Source organism: Dipodomys spectabilis, unplaced genomic scaffold (genome assembly GCF_019054845.1).
Source record: "Dipodomys spectabilis isolate Male_0828 unplaced genomic scaffold, ASM1905484v1 ptg000095l, whole genome shotgun sequence".
NCBI classification, from domain to species: domain Eukaryota; kingdom Metazoa; phylum Chordata; class Mammalia; order Rodentia; family Heteromyidae; genus Dipodomys; species Dipodomys spectabilis.
The window spans coordinates 30,690,965-30,712,991 of NW_024870772.1; the positions used below are offsets into that span (position 1 = coordinate 30,690,965).

The following is a 22,027-nucleotide window of genomic DNA, read 5'->3' on the forward strand; positions in this document are numbered from 1 at the left end:
AAAATTAAAAATAAAAATAAAAGAGGAAACACAATATAGTCTTTCCCTTCCTTCCTGTTTGGAGAACTTGATGCTTCCAAAGCTATCTTGTATCCATCAAGGAGAGGCCAAGAGAATTTCAGAGACAATAGTTCATATGTCCATTATGGAGCTCCTCAACAACCCCTGGAATCTAACAGTTTTATGGTGGCTCCATAAACAGTCTCTGTTTCTATGAGGCTTTTTCACCTGTCAGAGAGGAAGGGACCTGCTCCAAGTCTCTAGTTCAATTGAAGTTTAATGGAACCTTGTGAACAGCCAAAAGTCAGTACAGCTTAAAACATAACAGTTCATTTCAGGGCATCTCTTACACATCCTCCTGAGAACAGGCTGCTTTCATAGCCAAAGCATTGGGATAACAGTCATAAACAGGACTTCTGTCTCTGCCAGTTCATATAAGGAAGCCACCGTTCATTTATGTTGAGGAAGTCAGCCAGTTCATTACAAACATTAAGGGCCCTGCAAGTTCCAATATTGAGATAGACAGATAGTACTCAATCTGTGATTGCCAAGGCCACTAGCAAGACTGGCCATAGCACCATTAGTAAGCCTGCCCCTTCCTAAGAAATGCCCTCCCCACCAAATTAAAGATGCCATAATGTCTTGGTAAAATTTTTATGGCCTGCCTAACTGGAGTCACATCCTTATAACCAAGATGTTTGTCCAGAAAAGTATAGCCCTCACCAGGTGTGCATGCACAAAGGATTATACCTTTACAAAGATGACCTTTTGGTGCCATGATTCCAAAGATGCCAGTTTGAGATTGCTCACTCTATATAAGGACTGCATTCCCAACAAATGCCAACATTGAGCTAAAACCATCTGTTGTGGATCAACCTGTCTATCAGAGTTCACATTAAAGGAAGGCTGCAACTCTACCCAATGATCCACCCACTCTTCCTGCCTCCTCTCCACATACTCATACATGAAAGGAGTGTCACCTCAAGGCTAAAGAACTGTCATTCAACCAGCTTCAGTACTCTCTCATGGGTCTACTTTCACTTTCTATAACCTGGGTTTCACTTTATCTGCTTATTCTTTGTTGGGGATGCAGAGGATTTGGAATCAATACCTAGGTGGGAAGTCATTATCCTTGAGACCTTCACTCAGTCACACTTTACTGAAGAGGAAAAATACAAGCTAGGGGTACTGCCTTCTGTAAATAAACATGAAACAAATATTCCAGCAAGAATTAATGATATTTGAAATCAATGCTGAGAGCCTGTAACTAACTGCAAGCTAGAAGTAGCTGGGGATCATAACAGTGAAGTGAAAAAGCTTCTCCAAGAAAGGAACAAGTAAGCTGAGTTGCCATCTATTCTGTTGACTTTAAGATTATTTGGGATCCTTTAAATCAGTAAAAGAGCAGTAGGGGACAGACAAGAGACATTGGAAATGTAGGCATTGGAAATGATAAATCTTGCTGAGTGCCAATGGCTTATGCTTATAACACTAGCTATTCAGGAGGCTGAGGTCTGAGGATCAGGGCTCCAAGCTAGCCTGAGGAAAGTCTGTGAGATTCTTATCTACAATTAACCAGCAAAATGATGCAAGTAGAGCTGTGGCTCAAGTGGGATAACAGCAGCCTTGAAATAAAAAGTTAGGGGAGGGCTGGGAAGTTGATTCAGTGGTAGAGTGCTTGCCTTGCATGCCTGAGGCCCTGGGTTCGATTCCTCAGCACCACATAAGCAAAAAGAAAAAAGCTGGAAGTGGTGCTGTGGCTCAAGTGGTAGAGCACTAGCCTTGAGCTGAAGAGCTGAGGGACAGTGCTCAGGCCCAGAGTTCAGGCCCCACAACCGGACCCCCCCCCCAAAAAAAGTTAGGAGATAGTGTTCAGACTCAGAGTTCAAGTCCCAGTACAGGAAGGAAGGAAGGAAGGAAGGAAGGGAGGGAGGAAGGGAGGGAAAAAGGTAGGAGGGAGGGAGGGAGAGAGGAAAGGAGGGAGGGAGGGAGAGAGGAAAGGAGGGAGGGAGAGAAAGAATGAAAGAAAGAAGGAAAAAACTTGAAGGAAAAGCTGGATGCTGGTGGCTCATGCCTGTAATCCTAGCTACTCAGGAGGCTGAGATCTGAGAATCGTGGTTCAAAGCCAGCCAGGCAGAAAAGTCCCCACGAGACTCTTATGACCAAGTAACCACTCAAAACCCAGAAATGGTGCTATGGCCCAAAGTGGTAGAGTGCTAGCCTTAAGCAAAAGAGCTCAGGGACAGACAGTGCCCAGGTCCTAAGTTCAAACCCCATGGCCAAAAGAAAAAAAAAGACTGAAAAAGAAAAAAGAAAGGGACATAGAACCTGGCAATTAACCAATAACATGAGGGAGATATTGGGGGGGGGGGGGTCAATAAAAACTCACAAGACCTTACTTAGACTATTTGGTGAATGGGGGCACATCATCAGTGGTTTTACAAAACAGACCCCCCATTTCTACCACTTTCTGCATCCTAGGCCTTCCAAATGTGATTTTACTGGATCTTCCTCATAGGGTTGGAATGTCCCTACTTCCTGAATTTAGCCTGGCCTTACAACTTGCTCTAGCCAACAGAAGGAAGTAGGTCCAAAGCCTTGAAGCCTAGGTCTCAAAGCTTTGTTCATTTCTGTTCTCCTGGACTACTGCTTAGCCACCATGAATAAAAGTCCAGCCACTATCAATCAGTGGCCAGAACTATCCTTCCCCCAGAAGCTATCTGATCCAGCTAGTTCAACAGAAAAGTTCACCCAAGATCACTGGAGCCTAGCCTAGATTAAGATAACATCTCCACTGAACCAGAGACAAGTGGATAACTACAAGTGACTGTTAAACTAGGCCATGAAGTATTACGTGATTTGTCTTGAAGCAAAAGCTGATAAAACCAGAACAGAGAAAAGGAAGTGAACAAGGGCAGAGCTATCTAATAGGAAATTGGACAGGTAAGCTGGAATACAGGAGGCCAAGAGTATGAATAAAATTGTGAAGGTAGCACCCAGCTAGCTCAATCAGTAGAGCACAGAACTTTTAATCTCAGGGTTGTGGGGTAAAGCCCCACATTGGGCATAGAAGTTCATCTTCGAAAGTGAGGGCAGAAAGAAATGTACTCCAAAAAGAAATGTACTCCTTACCTGATATGTAACTGTAACCCCTGTGCACATCACCTTCATAATAACAATAAAAATTTCTCTTAAAATCCCAAGGCTTCTTCCTAACTACTGAGGGTTCAGGAAATCAACCATATTTCTCATATGTATCTTCTTCCTTCCTCTCCTTCACCCCCATCCTAAATTCCACCATGCATCTAGAAGTAAATGCTTGAATTATCAGGCACAGGTGACTCACACTTATAATCCTAGTTACTCAGAAGGCTGAGAGCTGAGAACCCCTACTAGAAGCCAGCTTGGACAGAGAAGACCCTTAAAGTCTTTTTTTTTTTTTTTTTGGTCCGGTTGTGGGGCCTGAACTCTGGGCCTGGGTGCTGTCCCTCAGCTCTTCAGCTCAAGGCTAGCACTCTACCACTTGAGCCACAGCGCCACTTGCAGCTTTTTTCTTATGTGGTGCTGAGGAATCAAACCCAGGGCCTCAGGCATGCAAGGCAAGCGCTCTACCACTGAGCCACCTTCCCAGCCCGACCCTTAAAGTCTTATCCCCAATTAACCAAAGAAAACTGCAAGTAGGGGGCTGGGAAGGTGGCTCAGTGGTAGAACACTTGCTTTGCATGCATGAGGACCTGGGTTCGATTCCTCAGCACCACATAAGCAAAAAGAAAAAAGCCGGAAGTGATGCTGTGGCTCAAGTGGTAGAGCGCTAAACTTGAGCTGAAGAGCTGAGGGACAGCGCCCAGGCCCAGAGTTCAGGCCCCACGACCGGACCCCCCCCCCCAAAAAAAAAAACAACCACAAACAAACAAAAGAAAACAACTGCAAGTAGAATTGTGGCTCAAGTGGTAGAGGGCTAAACTTAAATGAAAAAGCTAAGGGACAATGTCCAGACCCTAAAATCAAGCCCCCAGTATAGGGACACACACACACACACACAGAGTTTGAATAAGGAACTGAGTTCAAGCCCCCAGTATAGGGGCACGCACACACACACACACGCACAGGGTTTGAATAATGAACTGAGTGCATGACTTGAGTCCATCAACAATCTTGAATTTGTCCAGAGCTGGAGCTTCCTTGAAGGTAGAATGCTCCCTCAGTGCTGAGGAATGAGACAATTCACTCTGCCTGCAGGAAGGATGCTGAGTTGCAAATAATGACTGCCCCCCAGGGGACTGACCATGTAAGTAAACTCGCCCGGTTGCCGAATTCAAAGCTCTTGCCACCGCCCTCTTTTTCCCCCCCCACTTTTTCTTTTCTTCTCTTTTTTCTTTTTAGTATCTTGGGGCTTGAACTCAGGGTCTGGACGCTGATTCTGAGTTTTTGTGCTGGTTCTCTCTCTACCATTTAGCCTCCACTTCCAGCGTCCTGACTGGCTTCGCACCGCGCTCCTCGGATCTCAGCCTCACGAGAGCCTAGGATCACAGGCGTGAGCCACAGGCGCCTTCCCTCAGCTCAACCTCAGGCTCTCCCCAGCACTAGGCGGGCTGACTGCTGCAGAGTTGGGTTGGCAACGCCGGAGCCGAGTCCTCCGGGGCGGCCGCTGGTCCCTAGCCGTTTCTCTGGGCTCCGTGGGCCGGGGAGCCGCGTAGATGGCCTGGCGGAGCGCGTCAGCAGCGAGGCGATGCGCACGGCCCCGGTGACGGTCCCCGCCCCCCCCACCCCCGGCTCCCCGCACTCCCCCCACCCCGCTCCGAAAAGGGGCGGGGAATAGGAGGAGCTGGAGGCGGTCCCCGGGCTCCGCGGCGCCGAGCGATCTTTAAAAGCCGCGGGTTTTGACAGCGGTCCCCAGGCTGCCGCCGCAGTCCGGCTCCGCGCGCCCCGCGCCCCCGGCTCGCCCGCACTGCGGCGAGGTCCCGACCGCTCGGCCAGCGCTCCAGCACGGGGCGCGCTCCATGCGGCCGCCCAACATGTCCGGGCACTTTCTGCTCGCTCCCATTCCCGAGTCCTCCTCCGACTACCTCCTGTCCAGGGACATCAAGCTGGCGGTGCTCGGCGCCGGCCGCGTGGGCAAGAGCGGTAAGTGCGGCGGGGACCCGGCCGTGCACCTGCCAGGGGCCCGGGGAGACCCCGAGCTGTTTCGGCAGAGGCGGGAAGGCCAAGGACCCGAGGACACTGGCGGTTCGGGCGCCGGGAGGACCCCCTTCCCCTCCTCCCGTTCCCCCGATGGGTGAGGGGCGTCCACTCCTGGAATCTCGCGTGGGGGTGGCACCTGTTGGGGGATATGGGGTTGCAGGAGGGTGTGCCCGCCTGTCGGTGGGTGACAAGCCCCGCTGGACTTGGGCTGTGTCCCCGATGCGGGCAGCGCGCGGTTCGGCCCGGGGTAGGCATGGCTCCCCCCAGTGACCCCCACCCCGCAGAGCCCGGGACTGATGGCTCTGTCTGAAGCCTTCCGTTCAGTTTCCAATTTCCTTTTCAGCAATGATTGTGCGCTTCCTGACCAAAAGATTCATTGGCGACTATGAACCCAATACAGGTTAGGATCGCTTCCTGATTTTGTGCTTGTATGTTTCTTTTTGCTGATTCCAGTATAGGAATGAGGAGGGACGCGGGGGGCGGGGTGTGTGTGCTTGAACTCAGAAACTGGGAGCTTTCCCTTAGCTTTTTCTACCACTTGGTGGTTGGTTGTAGGTAAGAGTCTTAACAGACTTTCCTGCTTTGGTTGGCTTTGAACTGTGATTTTCAGATCTCAACCTCATGAGTAATTAGGATTACAGGCTGAGCCACCGGGCTCTGCTCAGTGTAGAAATCTTTCTTTCTTTCTGCATTTTTTTTCCCTTCCGGCCTTTAAAGCTAAATCCCCTTCTTTCCCCAGGCAAGCTGTATTCCCGGCTAGTCTTTGTGGAGGGGGACCAGCTATCAATACAGATCCAGGATACTCCTGGGACCATCCAGGTAAGGACTAAAAGGAGCAAATCACTTTCCCCACCATGCCACTCCTGTAGGGGTGTCTAAACACTTAAAGCATGTGTTTAAATGAGAAGTGGGGGGCTAACTCTAAGAGGAGCAGCTCCCCCCCCTCCACTCTCAGTGCTTGTCCTAGGTTTTAAACCCTGTTCTCAAGCTCTTTTGTTCAAGGTTAGCACTCTACCACTTGAGCCACACCTCTACTTACAGCTCTTTTGCTGGTTAATTGGAGATAATCTCACGCTGTCTGGGCTGATTTTGAACAGCCATTCTCATGTCTCAGCTTCCTGAGTAAACTTGGATTACAGATATGAGCCAGCAGCCTCTGTTAAGCCTCTTGACTCAAACTTTACAGCTCTTCTGGGCCAGCACTACCTGGAAGACTTAGGCAATTACCATTTTCAGAGCTCAAAGACCAAAAACTTAACAAAACAACAACAAAAATGACAAACTGTAATCTAGGGTATCACTCAGTGGTTAAGTGTATGGCTGGCACAAAAGTTGTCCTGGGTCCAATCCTTAGCACCACAGTATGAAAACAAAATATAGGTGGATTTTGGTGGAAAAGGGTCTTTTCTCCTGACAATGTTGCCTCACATAAGTAATTGCAATCAGATTATCCCTGGCCAGTGGCATGGAATGCAATTTAACTAACAAGTTACTAATTGCTAAGCTCTACTAGGGAGGAAAGGGCTTGTGGAGGAACTCAAAGAAAGGAATTTGTTTCTGTAACATTCTCAAGAAGTTGCCTGCTAAAAATATTTTTATGGGTTTGGGAATAGATATTTATCTTGGCTTATTTTCAAAGTTTTGTTTATTATGAATTAGTTCCCTAAAACTCTGAGCCATTCTAGTCTGAAGTCATTCTTCAAGTCATCCAGGGTTCACCAGAGAGGGCCTCTCAAGTGGGAGGCGAGGGGCTGTGGGGGGGGGGAGGGTTGAAAATAATCTATGGATAAAAAGTTTATAAAATAATCTAGACTGGGAGCTTGAGAATTTCACTTTGCCTCCCAGAAAGCTCTATTTGCTGAAGCTAGCAAGATCCTGAAAACTATCCTGATTTTGTGTTTGTGTATGTGTGTGTGTGTGTGTGTGTGTGTGTGTGTGTGTGTGTGTGTACCCATACTAGGGCTTGAACTCAGAGCCTGATCTCTATCTCTTGGCTTTTTCATTCAATGCTGGTGATCTATTACTTAATCACAGCTTCATTTCCAGTTTAATTGAAGATAAGAGTCTCATAGACTTTTCTGCCCAGGCTGGCTTCCAATCATGAATCCCAGATCTCAGTCTCTGGAGTATCTAGGATTAAAGCATGAGCAGCTAGCACCTGGTTCATGATTTCTTTTTGCCATGGTCCTTCATGAGTTACTTTGGGGTCATATTTGTGCCTGTCTCATTGGGAGCTGCTTTGACCTGGTGTCATTTTGATCTTTCTCAGGCCCAAGACAACCTCAGCCAGACAATGGATTCTCTATCCAAGTGTGTCCAGTGGGCTGATGGCTTTCTGCTGGTCTACTCCATCACAGACTATGACAGCTACCAGTCCATCCGGCCCCTTTATCAACACATCCGGAAGGTCCACCCTGACTCCAAAGTCCCTGTCATTATCGTGGGTAACAAGGGGGATCTCCTGCATGCCCGGCAAGTGCAAACACATGATGGTGTTCAGCTAGCCAATGAACTGGGAAGCCTGTTCCTGGAAATTTCCACGAGTGAAAACTATGAAGATGTCTATGATGTGTTTCAGCATCTCTGCAAAGAAGTGAGCAAGGTACACAGCCTTGGTGGTGAGCGGAGAAGGGCCTCCATCATCCCCCGGCCCCGTTCTCCTAACATGCAAGACCTGAAAAGGCGCTTCAAGCAGGCTTTGTCTTCTAAAGTAAAATCTACCTCCGCATTGGGGTGACCGCTCTCAGAGACACTGACACTGATGTCTTTTTCAATGTATAATGCAGCTACAAAGACTGAATTTCCAGCTGGGCTTCAGTGGCTCATACCTATAAATCCTAGCTACTAAAGAGGTTGAGATCTGAGGATCAGAGTTCAAAGTTAGCCCAAGCAGGAGAGTCCATGAGATTCTTATCTCCTGCTATCCACCAAAAAGCTGGATATAGAGCTTTAGCCCAAAATAGTAGAACATCAGCCTTGAGTGAAAAAGCTAAGGGACAGTATTCAGGCCCTGAGTTCAAGTCCTAGTACTAGCACACACACACACACACACACACACACACACACTCCTACACACACACACACACACACACAACCAGGTTTTCTCCCATTTTAATCACCCATTCAGAGTTTATTTTTCTAAAGACTTTATTGGTTTTCAAGTGTAAGTGTATTCCTAAAATGTCTGTGATTACCTACCTAGAAGTTGTACAGATTTTTTTAAATAAAATAACTTTTTTTTACTGTAACTACTAGCCACTTTCCCATTAAAGGCAAAATGGCAACATTGCTCTGTTTTCTAAATGTCTATTTATAGAAATTGCTCTTGCACCAGAGCCCAGAAGTGCTCAATGCTTTCCCCAAATCTGAACTCTAATTGGTGTCTTGCAGTAGGGAATGGGTCACGGAGAGGGAGGTTGATGTGGGAGGAAGGGAAATATGTGGAGGAGGAAATGGAACGGAATAACTGCATGATATCTTTAATTGGGGCACTTGGCCAACCGTCATGAAATTGACACTGATTTTCAAGAAGAGAGATACATTATGAACTGATGCTTAAAAGATAGAGATGCTGAATATTATGATTTATTAGTACAAATCAACGTGTAGCCTCTCTGCTCATATTTAAAAGAAGAAAAACTCCAGTTGGGTGCTGGTAGCTCACATCTGCAATCCTAGCTACTCAAGAAGCTGAGATCTGATTGTAGTTCAAAGCCAGCCCAGGCAGAAAATTCCATGAGATACCTATCCCCAATTAACTGGCAAAAAGACAGGAATAGAGGTGTTGTTCAAGTAGCAGAGTACCAAACTTGGTTGGAAAAAAACAGGCAAGAGTGTGAGACCCTGAGTTCAATCCCAGATAACAGAAAAAGAAAAGAAAAACTGCTTTGTATTTTTTCCAGGATTTTTTTTTTTGGTTGGTTGTGGGGACTGAACTCTGGGCCTGGGTGCTGTCCCTCAGCTCGTCAGCTCAAGGTAGGCACTCTACCTCTTGAGCCACAGCACCACTTCCAGTTTTCTAGTGGTTTATTGGAGATAAAAGTCTCATGGACTTTCCTGCCCAGGCTGGCTTTGAACCATGATCCTCAGATCTCAGCCTCCTGAGTAGCTAGGATTACAGGCATGAAGCCACCGGCGCCCAGCTCCAGGATTTTTTTTTAAATGTCAGTAATACATTTTGTCTTCCATAATTCTTCCCTTCTTGTCTTCCCTGAGCTTCTATTGCATATAGTGGTCATTGGGAGATGATGAAAGTATGATTTTATGAGTGGCAGTTAGGGGGCTGGGGGTTTAGCTCAGCGGAAGAGCGCCTGCCTGGTGAGTGCAAGGCCCTGAGTTCGGTCCTCAGCTCTAGAAAAAATAAAAAAGCTGTAAAAGACCAAAAACAAGCAAAACAAACCCAAGGCAATGGCACATGAGTGGCAGTTTAGCATCAAAAGAGAAGTTTTTTTAGGTTTACAATACTTAAAGATGGGAAGAATATCATAAACAAATTTCACAGAGAAAACACTCCATATATGAGGTACATTAATCACTTTAGTGAGTGAGTTCCAGAATTGTTTAAGTCCTCGAAGCTCAATTAGAATGGAAACAGATCTCTGTGGAAAAGAAAGTAAGCATAGTATAAGTAAGAATGTAGACCAGGTACAGTGGCTCACACCTGCAATCCCATTTACTTAGAGGTACAGCGCATTAAAATAGGAGAATCGCAGTACCAGACCAGCCTGGAGAAAAAGTTAGACCCTATTTCAAAAGCAATCCAGGTGTGGTGGCATACTCTGTGCTCTGAGCAATGTGGGAGAGGGGGGTGGGAGGATTACAGAGGCTACCACAGTGAAAGTGGGTGACTATGCAAAGCAAACTAAAAGCAAAAGGACTGGGGCATTGGCTCAAGTGGTTGAGTACCTGCCTGAAAAAAAAAAAAGTGTTTGGGGGAGAGAGTGCTAGGAATTGAACTCATGACTTCCTATTCTACCACTGGATTCCCCAAACCCTGGCATATTTGTAAGTGCTGTCTGGAGAAGGGGAGTAGACTAAGACCATGAGAACCCTCAGAGAGACAAGACACAGGTGTTGGCTGGCAAAGCATTGGTGATTGGCCCAAAGCTAGTGTCACCCTGTTGTAGCTGAACTCTAGATCTTCGGAGAAGCAGCTTGCTTGTATGTAGCCCTGCTATGGCTGAGCCTCTCAAGGTGCCTGTCAAACTCTTGAGTTTCTGTGTGTTTTGAAGTTCAGTAGTTGAGGTCAGTAGCTAGGATAGTAACCACAAACAGAGTCTGGTAAGGTTGGGTGTTAGCATTCCTAAGGGGAAAGCAACATCTCTTCAAGTTCTCACACATGGGGTCTGGCTGGATACTGTACACTGAATGGAAGGATATGCTACAAGGCAGACCTCTCCAACAGCAAGCTGTGTATGTGTTTGGAATCATTTCAAACCTACATACCACCCTCATGTCCTCTAGGGCCTCAGATCTGTCAGTGCTCGCTCCTGTTCTTTTTTTTTCCCCTTAAAGCCTCTCTCTGCCCATCTCCAGGCTTTGAGAGTTCTTGTCTAGAGGGACAGGGCAAGAATCTAAGAAACATGCTAGGGGCTCATGTCTGTAATCCTCGCTACTGAGGAGGCTGAGATCTGAGAATCATGATTGGAAGCTACTTTAAGCAGGAAAGTCCATGAGACTCTTATCTCCAATTAATCAGTACAAGTCTGGAAATGGAGGTATGGCTCAAGAGGTAGAGCACCAGCCTTGAGTCAAAAGGCTAAGGGACAGCACCCAGGCTTTGAGTTGAAGTTCCAAGTACAGAAAGAAGAAATAAAGAAAGAAGAATTCCACTTGATCAACTTAATTCCTTTCCTTTTATCCTCCCTCCCTCATTCCCCTTCCCTCCCACCCTCTTTTCTGAGCTGTTTTGCTTTGCAATATGTTACTGGTAATGAGTTGCAAGATAATGCAATCTTGTTTTCTTCTAAATATTTGAGTTCAAAACTCTTGTATCTAAAGAAATATGGTTGGGGTCGTTAATAAAGAAAATCTTTCTATCTTAAAAAAAAAAGAAGAAAGAGGGCTGGGAAGGTGGCTCAATGGTAGAGCGCTTGCCTTGCATGCTCAAGGCCCTGGGTTCGATTCCTCAACACCACATAAGCAAAAAGAAAAAAGCCGGAAGTGGAGCTGTGGCTCAAGTGGTAGAGCGCTAGCCTTGAGCTGAAGAGCTGAGGGACAGCGCCCAGGCCCAGAGTTCAGGCCCCACAACCGGACCCAAAAAAAAAAAAAAAAAAAAGAAGAAAGAAAGAATGAAAGGAAAGAAGAAAGGAAGGAAGGAGAGAGAAAGAGAGAGAGAGAGACAAAGAAAGAAAGAAAAAGAAAGAAAGAGAAAGAAAGAAAAACACCAAGAATCTAAGCAAGTCTAGTTTCTGGGCCTCTAGAACAACATCTCTCCAATTTTCTTCACACCAGAACAACTTTACTAACACCACCCTTCATCATTTGATTTCCTTTCCTTTTCTTTTAGGTCTGAGATCAGGACTCAAACTTGGTACCTGCGGCCACTTTTGCTCATTGGATAACATTCTACCAGTTGAGCCACACCTCCAATCCCTATCATTTGATTTTCAGGTTTGAAAAATATGAATAAGACATGGAATTAAGATTATTTTTTCTTTCCGTGCACTATTGTCTTAGGCATCTTTGTTTTTATTTTTGCCAGTCCTGGGACTTGAACTCAGGGCCTGGGCTTTGTCACTGAGCCTCTTTGTGCTCAAGGCTAGCTCAGCCACAGACACAACCAATTCTGAGTAGTTTATTGGAGATAAGAGTTTCATGGATTCTTTTGCCTGGGCTGGCTTTGAACCATGATCTTCAGATCTTAGCCCCCTGAATAACTAGGATTACTGGCGCCTGACTAGTAAAAGTTTGCTTTATTGTTATTATAAATGTGATATACAGAGGGATTACAATTACATGAGTCAGATAATGTGTACATTTCCTTTGACCTCTGTGGTTGTAACATCCCTTCCCTGCAAACTTCCCATGCCCAGAGCCCGGCCAATAGTTCATCCTAACAACTGCCTTTCTCAGTGGCCTTCAGGCTCTGCTACCTTTCCTGTGTTGGCACTAACTATCCCTTGGTACCAGATACTTTCTCCTATCTCTATATACCTAAGGGCTCACTAACTCATCTTCTAAGATGCTAGATGCAGCTGGGGTATTTCTTCTCTGAGTCTTCCTCTAGCCACCTAGGTTTTGTGTCATAACCCAACAGTGTCATGTATTTTTCACCCACATTGAAAGGAGCACCCCACAGGGCAATAACTGCTTTCATGATTCTAGTCCAATGCTTTCCTATATAGTGCCAGCTTTCAGTACACATGTGATGAATGACAGAATGTAATATTTTCAGGGCCAGAGTGTAGTAATGGGAAATTACAGTAGAACAAGTGATTATTTCTGCAGAATGAACAGAGGGAGTTTGTTTACAGTCACTTTATTATTTTTTTTCTGCAGTGCTAAAGATTGAGTCCAGGGCCTGGAGCATATAGGGAAACATTCTACTACTGAATTCTATTTCCAGCCCTGGGAAGTCTTTTTTTGTTTGGTCTTGTTTTTTTGTTTTTTGGGTTTTTTTTTTGGGGGGGGGTCCCGTTGTGGGGCCTGAACTCTGGGCCTGGGACCTATCCCTCAGCTCAAGGCTAGCACTCTATCACTTGAGCCACAGCTCTACTTCTGGCTTTTTTTTTCTGCTTATGTGGTGTTGAGGAATCGAACCCAGGGCCTCATGCATGCAAGGCAAGCGCTCTACCACTGAGCCACCTTCCCAGCCCCTTTTGTTTGTTTTTATCTTCCCCATATCACCTTACTGGTGTTTGAATTCAGAGCCTTGAAACTGCCAGGCAAATCATGCCTCTAGTCCTTTTCTTTTTAGTTTGTTTTTCAGTTAGGGTCTCACTGTTTTGTTGGGGGAGGGACCAGACTTCAATGGAGATCTTCCTACCTTTACCTCCTGAGCCTCCTGAGAATCTGGAAATAAATGCATAAGTGACCCAGAGTTGTTTTAAGGAAAATTTCTTCTGATGAAGACTGCATTGGACAAAATTCCTGAGATAATCAACTTAAAAGGAGAAAAGTGCTGGGTGCAAGTGGCTCGTACTTGTACTCCTAGCTATTCTACAGGCTGAGATCTGAAGGTTTCAGCTTGACCTCAGTTTGGGAAGAAAAGTTTGTGAGACTCATATTTTAAATTAGCTAGTAAAGTCAGTTGGAGGCATGGTTCACGTGGTGGAGCACCAGCCTTGAGTAAAAAAGTCAATTACCAATCAAAAGCATTAGGCCCTAGCCAGGCATTGGTGGCTCATGCCTATAATCCTAGCTACTGAGGATTGAGGCTCAAAGCCAGCCCAGGCAGGAATGTCAGTGAGACTCTTATCTCCAATTAACCACCAGGAAACTGGAAGTGACACTGTGGGTCAAGTGGTAGAGCTCTCACTTTGAGCCTCAGGGACAGCACTCAGGCCCAGTGTTCAAGCCCCACGACTAACCAAAAAAAAAAAAAAAATGCATGAGGCCTTAAATTCAAGTCCTAGTACAATGTGTGTGTGTGTGTGTGTGTGTGTGTGTGTGTGTGTGTGTGTGTGTGTATGAGAGAGAGAGAGAGAGAGAGAAAGAAAGAAAGAAAGAAAGAAAGAAAGAAAGAAAGAAAGAAAGAAAGAAAGAAAGAAAGAGAAAGGAAGGAAGGAAGGAAGAAAGAAAGAAAAGAAAGAAAGAAAGAAAGAAAAGAAAGAGATACAAAGAGACAGAGCCTGAGAGACAGAGGGTTCTGGAGGTCTCAGTCCATGGTTGCTTTGCCCCACCATTTTGGGGCTGCAAGAAGTGGCGCTGTGGCTCAAGTGATAGAGCGCTTGCCTTGAGCTCAAGAGCCCAGGGACAGCACCCAAGCCCAGAGTTCAAGCCCCATGACTGATTAAAAAAAATCCCATTTTGGGGCTGTGGAGACACAGAACATCATGGCAGGGAGCCAAAACCTGGTAGAGCACAGCTGCTCACCTCATGATGGCCAGGAAGCAGAGAGGAAGAGAGGAAGAGGCTAAGGCCCTCATATCCCCTTCAATGGCACTCCCTTAGGTGACCTAAATTCTTCCAACTAAGCCCACCTACTAAAATTTCTGGTACTTGCCAATAGTGCCACAGGCTGGCCACCAATCCTTCGACACATGAGACAGAGAGTATTCTGGAGCCAAACAATAACACAGACCATTACCCTTCCATCCAAGGCCAACTCTGGACAAACTTAGAATATTGAGGAACATCCCCCTGCATGAAATAGCACAAAGGATTAGGAAAATTAAATAATGCATTTCTAAAGAAGTGTCCAGAGAGCTGGGCACCGGTGGCTCACGCTTGTTATCCTACCTACTCAGGAGGTTGAGATCTGAGGATCACAGTTCAAAGCCAGCCAGGGCAGGAAAGTCTGTGAGACACTTATCTCCAATTAACCACCAGAAAACCAAAAAGTGGAGCTGTGGCACAAAACGGTAGAACACTAGCCTTGAGCACAACAGTTCAGGAACAGTGCCCAGACAATGAGTTCAAGCCCTCTCTCTCTCTTTGTCTCTGTCTCTCTGTCTCTCTGTCTGTCTGTCTGTCTGTCTCTCTGTCTCTTGCTCTCTCTCACACACACAGATTGCACTAATTTTTTCTGTGACTACCATGTATTCAAATTACCAACTAGTCCCAGAGTCTCCTTTGTTCTCAAAGATCTTAGTCATCTGAGATTGAACATCTCATGAGAAATTGTAAATCATAATGAAAAAACTAAACAACAGGCTGTGAGCCAGAGGGGTCAAAAGATGAGTCCCAGGGCAGTTTCAAAGGGAATCATAGCTCCTATGGGCATTGACAATTTGATGGGCAATGTAGAAAGCACACTATCTTTTGCCCAAGACCTCATGTCTTCTTTACTTTCTGTTCTGCAGAACTGGCCCAGCACAGGAGTTGGCTATCTGGTCTGGCAGAGAGCTCAATGCTTGTGGTCTCTCTTTCCAGCCTAGTGCTGATTGGTGGTGGAGTCTCTTGAGGCTCATGATGTTTAGTAAACATCTGGAAGGCTCCTGGAATGGTTGCCTTGGAGATGAAAACTGGAGAGTTGTCAGAAAGTGCCTAGGGCAGGAAGTTGCTGGGTTTGTGTGTCAGAAGCAGAATCTGAAGATCTGTGTTACATTAGGTCCTAAGGAAGCTCTTCAAGAGGAAAGTAGAGTTCTAAACCAACCTCAAAATGGGGAGAGAAGATCTAGGCATCATTATTTTCTGGTAGACTAGAATCCCTGAAGCACTGAAGAGAAACACTGGCCAAACCTTAACAAGTTGGATGGAAGTGGGTGGTTCACACCTGCAGTCAGGAGGCTGCGATCTGATGATTACAATTTGAGCCAGACCAGGCAAGAAACTCCCTGAGATATGTGTGTGTGTGTGTGTGTGTGTGTGTGTGTGTGTGTGTGTATGCATGCTGGTCCTAGGGGCCTAGATGCTACCTCTGAGTTCAAGACTAGTGCTCTACCCATGAAACACAGATCCGAGTTCTGGCTTTTTAAACATTTACTTTATTGTTATTATAAAGGTGCTATACAGAGGGATTACACTTACGTGAGTCAGGTAATAAGTACATTTCCTTTCGTGCAATGTCTTCCTTCCCTCACTCCCAGTCCCTTCCAGCTTTGGGGCAGTTGATTAGAGATAAGAGCCTCACAGAGTTTCCTGCTAGAGCTGGCTTCAAACCATAATCTTCCAAAGCTCAGCCTCCTGAGTATGATTACAAACACAAACCACGAGCACTAAGTTTTATGAGATGCTTATCTTTACATAACCAACAAAAAGCTGGAAGTGGAGCGATAGCTCAAGTGGTAGAGCTCCAGACTTGAGCAAAATAGGGAAGGGACTGTGATGTGCATAAGCTCTGAGCACAAGCCCCAGGACCAACACACACACAAAAATTCTCATAGATTTGTCTGCTTGGGCTGGCTCTAAACCAGGGCTCTCATATCTCAACCTCTGGAGTAGCTGGGATTACAGGCCTGAGCCACCAGTGCTTGGCTGGGTATTTATTGTAATAATGAAATGTGATTAACAGAATCTTTTCACCCCTCCCCTTCCTTGTTTCAGTCATATATCTATATCTAACTATCTAGCTATCTATAATATATATATTATTTTTACCTTGTGATATTAGGGATGGAAACCAGGGTTTACACACACTAGGCAAGCATTTTACCACTGAGCTGCATTTCCAATCTCCAAGATCCAACTCTAAAATCCTGTCCATAATCTATCCTTCTCTGGTCAAGGCTTTGAAGTTAATGTTGTTCTGAAACTCTGTGGAATGATTTAAATAATGTTGTGATCAGTAGTCCTAGAGAAATGGATAGAATCCAAATGGCCAAATTGTACATCCTGAAAACATTCTGTTCTTCACATGTAACTCATGAAAAGCAAGCTATAATAATGGAAAAAATAAGTCAATTTGAACAGAAGAAAATTGGTATTGTTTGTGTGGAGGTGAAGAACACAATAGAAGTTTATTTATTAATATCTGCTTAGGAAATGAATTAAGTAAATGTCTATGGAAGGTGGCAATAAACGACAGAACAAATAGGGAAGAAAAGAGGACTGATTAGTCATTAACTTTCAGTTCCAGTAGCTCTCTGGCTATGTTGAGACTTGAATTCCTACCATGCAAAAGCAACAAGTCAAATTTACAAAGCAAGGATGTTTCTTGTAATAAACAAGCTACCCTTACCATTTGATCTCTCTCTCTTTAAAAGGTAGAATAGTTTTGAAAGACTTGGTTAAAATTAGTCTCAAGCTACTTTGAAAGATGTTATTATTAGAACAGAGAAAAATATTTTTGCCTAAGTGTGGTGAAGGTAGTTAAGGCTATAGAAAGAATGACATGATGTAAGTGATGCTTTGGTTACAATAGCAGAACAGCTTCCAGATTAATAAAGCAAGAATTGGCATATTGTGGCTAGCTCTCCTGTCTGGAGGCCCTCAAGCCCACTTACCTAGTGGGGTCTGCCCTCCATCAGGACAGATTGGTATTCTTATTCATCTTATTCATCTTTGGCCACAAGGCACCAATTGGAGTATCAAATACCTAGCAGAACTTCTTTTTTTCTTTTGTGCCAGTATTGGGACTTGAACTCAGGGCTGGGGCACTATTCCTTAGCTTTTTACCTTAAGGATGATTCTTGAACTATGCCTCCACTTCTGGCTCTTTGGTGGTTAATTGGGGCTGAGTCTCATGGGCTTTCCTGTCGAGGACGTCTTTGAGCCTATACTCCTCAGATCTCAGCTTCCTGAGTAGCTAGGATTACAGATGTGAGCCACTAGTACTTGCTTTTCTTATAAAGCCACATGGCCTCATCTTATAAAGACCTATGGCCTCATTTAATTTTAAATATCTACCAAAAGTCCCAATTCCAAATACACAGTCAATTAAGTCTCCATTCTCTTACTACCTCCCAGTGGGGATTAAATTTTTACGGCGTTTAGTGGGGACATTCTGACCATAACAACATGGCACTTTGATTTTCTCAATCATCTATTGAGGTCAACCTATTATCATGCCTATATCTCAGCTGAGGAATTGAGACTCATAGAAATCAAGCAATGACCTCATAAATGCAGATGCCCACAGCTTTTGGGGAACTTACTAAAAAGCAATTTGGTTGGGTCACTGATGGCTTACATCTACAATCCTAGCTACTAAGAAGGCTAAGATTTGAGGATTCTGGTTGAAAGTCATCTCAGGCAGGAAAGTCTGTGAAACTCTTATCTCCAGTTAACCAGCAACAAGCCAAAAGGAAGAGAAAAGAGGAAGAGGGAAGGGAGGGAGACAGGGAGGGAGGGAGGAAAGAAGGAAGGAGGGAAGGAAGGAAGGAAGGAAGGAAGAAGGGAGAGAGGGAGGGAGGAAGGAAAGGAAAGAAAGGAAGGAAGGAAAGAAAAGAAAGGAAGGAAGGGAGAAAGAAAGAAAGAAAGAAAGAAAGAAAGAAAGAAAGAAAGAAAGAAAGAAAGAAAGAAAGAAAGAAAGAAAGAAAGAAAGAAAGAAAGAGAGAAAGAGAAAGAAAGAATTGCTTGATTCTTGAGTTTGAATTAGGGAGGGCGTTACCTGATATGAAATCTACAACATTCATAGGTAGTTTCTTCCACACCTGCTGTTCAGGCTGGGCTCTGGTATCTATTGTAAGGTTTTCAGGGACCTAGTTTCCACTCTGCTTCCCATATCCTCATTCCAGACAGACAGAAGGGTCTGGGCAAGGGGAGGCCAGCTCCTTTCCTTTCAAGCTGTGATCCTGAAGTTGAGCACATTCCATCACATGACCTGACAATGTTGTCTTTAGTTGTGCAGCTTGTTCCCCACTGAAAATTCTACGATGACTATTTATGTAAGGAGACAAGAACATCATGGCAGAATTCCCTGGGTTTTACAGGCTGGTAGGGACTGAGAAAGGGTGTTTTTCCTTGAAGTTTAGTTGTGGAAGGAAGGGGCAATTTGCTCACAAAAAGCTCTTCCCTATATCCTCTTCTCTGTTCCTGGTGCCTGGAGATTCAGGATGCCTGTCTCCTGTCTCAAATCCTCCAGGATCACCCACACAAATCACAACAATGTCCCCTGCTTGGCTGCATGTGGGCAGACTGGAGAACAAGTTTGATAGTCACAATCATCTTTATTAGCGAACTTGAGAAGTTTGGGAGGGAGGCAATGAAGAAGATTCATAGATTTTGGTCCTCCAGAAGCTGACGTGAAAGGAGTTGAATCTGATGACCAAAGCTGAGTTTCCTATCTACCAGTTCCATGGGTCTGGTCTCATTCAAAAGAAACCCCACTTGCTTTGGCATGCCACTTGGGCCTATTCAAACTGGAGAATAATTACCCATAGACTTGACAATGGATTATTCAAGTTCTTGATAAGTTTGGACTACATCTGTGTTCCCCAGAATCCAATGTGTGGCGGGATTGGCACAGTGCTGGTTTAACATGCAGACTCCTTAACTGGGAGCTGGTAGTTCACATCTATAATCCTAGCTACTCAGGATGCTGAGATCTAAGGGATCCAGTTTGAAGCCAGTCTAGGAAGAAATGTCTTATCTCCAATTAACTAGCAAGTGTATGAAACAGAGGTAGGCTCAAGCAGTAGAGCATCAGCCTTGAAGAGAAAAGCCAAGGAAGAATGCAAGGCCCTAGGTTCAAGCCCCGGAACCAGCACTAATCAATCAATTAATTACCATGCAGGCTCCTGGGGCCCACCCTGACACAGCAGTACTAGGTTGGTACCACAGCTAACAGACTTCTCCCAGGCCGTACAGTCAGATCCAAGGCCAGTGACCGTGAAAGGTGCTCATCATGCGTTCTTAGCTACTGCTTGAATAAGAGCTCGTCACCAATAAGCCAGCCATATTGTCAGATGCACAGGTTAGCAGCTACTTTCTGGGAATCTACATTGTAGTACAGGAGCAAAGATTACAGAATATACGACAGATGCTTAGAAGATGCCAAAAAGGGCTGAGTCATAGGCCCTCAGCAGAGTGGGCAGTTGGTGAGAGATTTCCAGTCTTTAGAACATGAGCATCCCAAAGCAGGAGGCAGAGGAAACAGGGACTTCTAGCTTGAGGGTGTGGTCTGGGCAGTGTAGCAGGTGCTCATGGATCTTCTCCAAGGAGTAGGTCTTGTCCAGCCATTGTGTGGGGACAGTTGTGAGAGGTGGGATCAGCTCCAGCCACGGGTGGCTCAAGTCTGTTACTCTATCTACTCAGGAGGCTGAGATCTGAGGATCATGATAAGGCAGCTTGAGCAGATAAATCCAACAGACTCTAACCAGAAAAAAGCCAGAGTGGAGGGATGGCTAAAGTGGTAGAATGCCAGCACTGAATGAAAAAAGCCAAGTGAGAGCACAGGTATGAGTTTAAGCCCTGGTACTGACACGCACACACACACACACACACACACACACACACACACACACACGCACACACCGATTTTATGTAAAATACTTCTTTAATTCCAGAAGCATTATGAAAATAGAACATGCAATCTTGTCTTCATTGTATATAGCTATGGTGCATTTGTGCTAACACTATCACGTTCCTTTTCTGTAGCTGCTGTGACAAATGACCACAATCTTGGCTTCAGACAACACAGATATATCATCATCTCATCACTCTGCAAGTCAGAAGTCCAAAATAGGTCTGAGCAGGCTCGAATCAGGGTGTGAACAGAGGGACTGGGGTGTAGCTCATTGGTGGGGTGAGCACTTCCCCAGGCTGCTCAAGTCCCAGCTTCCAATCTCAACACTTGGGCGGACAGGGCTGAGGGGAGCCTGTTTGCTTGCCTTCTTCAGCTTCTAGAGACTTCCTGTGTTCCTTGGCTTGGAGCTTACATCCACATTTTTCCCCCTTTAAACTGTTTTAGGGGGCAGTTTTAGATTAATGGTAAAATGTAGTGGCAACTACATTTATAATGGTTGTCATATTCCACCCCCCACATTCATAGGCACCTCCACTATCAACTAGCAGTTCCATTTACTGCACATTGGCCTGCTGTTATAATAGATGAACCCACAGTGACATATCATTACCAACCAAAGTCTGACCTCAGGGTCATCTGGATGTTGGCAAACATGCAACAAGTATCCAACAGGATACTTCTGTTTCAACTAGTAATCTCTGCTCCTCTGTTCACTCTCCCCCTCTCTACTCTCTTCTCCGCCTATCCTTTCCTCCTTCTCCTCTCTCTACCCTTCCCCTCTTATCTGGTCCTCTTTCCCCTCCTATTCCTCCCTCCTCCCCATCCCTTATCCCTGTCCTGTCCTATCCCTTCCTCTTTCCTCTCCTCTCCTCCCTTCCTCCTTCCCTACCTCCTCTCCTTCCCCTCCTAACCTCCTTTTCCCCTCCCTTCAGGCCTCCCCTCTTATTTCTGGCAAGCACTGGTTTTTTAAGCTGATTGCACCATTTTGCCTTTTCCAGAATGTTATATAGTTGGAGCTTTTTGAAAATGGCTGCTTTTACTTAGCAATATGCATTAAAGATTTCTCTGTGACTCTTCATGTCTTCCTCTCTTTTCCCTCCCTTCTTCTTCCTTTCTTTCCTCCTTCCCTTCCTCCCTCCCTTTCTCCCCCTCCTCCCCTTCCTCTCTCTTTTCTTTCCCTATTCTTAGACAGGGTCTCACTACATAGTCTAGGTTGGCTCTGAACTCACAGTCCTATCAGAGATTCCAGGTGAGGGTTTGTAAACTTTCTCTCTAGATGTAGGGACCCTTCACTTTGGGTTTAGTCACAGGTCCTTGACTTTGATCGCAGAAAAAGAATTTCCAGCCATGTCACAATGGTAAGAAACTTGGCAGAGCTTTCTTGAGCAAGCAGGCCAGCAGGCCAGCAGAAAGGCAGAAGCACACTCTATAGAGTGTGGGTGCTCAAAGGGAGATACGCTGAACTCTTTGATATCAGATCTATAATAGATGATAAAAGCAGAGTCTGACTTAAAGTGATTTCAGGATAAATGTTTTTTTTTGTTCTCACACTTGGCACATTTAATTACTCTTGGTGTTATACTTTCATCACTTGTGCTCAGGATCTCTGAGAATGACCTGTTCATTGAACTTTGATCATTATGTTTGGGCATCCCTTCAAAGAAAGGACGCATTCTGCCATATTGATATCTATAGATATATCTATGGATATATATGTGTGTACATATATTTATAATATTGTTATATATTATATAATATTATTAATTGATAATATTAATCGATTATTAATTTGTTAATATATTATATATTTGTATCCTTGAGCTAAGTACTTTATGC

General features: G+C 45.1%; 1 protein-coding gene across 1 annotated transcript; it reads left to right on the plus strand.

The window, feature by feature from the left end:
* Positions 1-4,940: 4,940 nt before the first annotated feature.
* Rasl11a (RAS like family 11 member A) lies at positions 4,941-8,210 on the plus strand. The gene is made up of 4 exons (XM_042685567.1): positions 4,941-5,124; positions 5,525-5,581; positions 5,921-6,000; positions 7,451-8,210. Exons 1-4 carry the CDS (start codon positions 5,001-5,003, stop codon positions 7,916-7,918), a joined length of 729 nt encoding a protein of 242 aa, XP_042541501.1. The 5' UTR covers positions 4,941-5,000; the 3' UTR covers positions 7,919-8,210.
* The last annotated feature ends 13,817 nt before the right edge of the window (positions 8,211-22,027 follow it).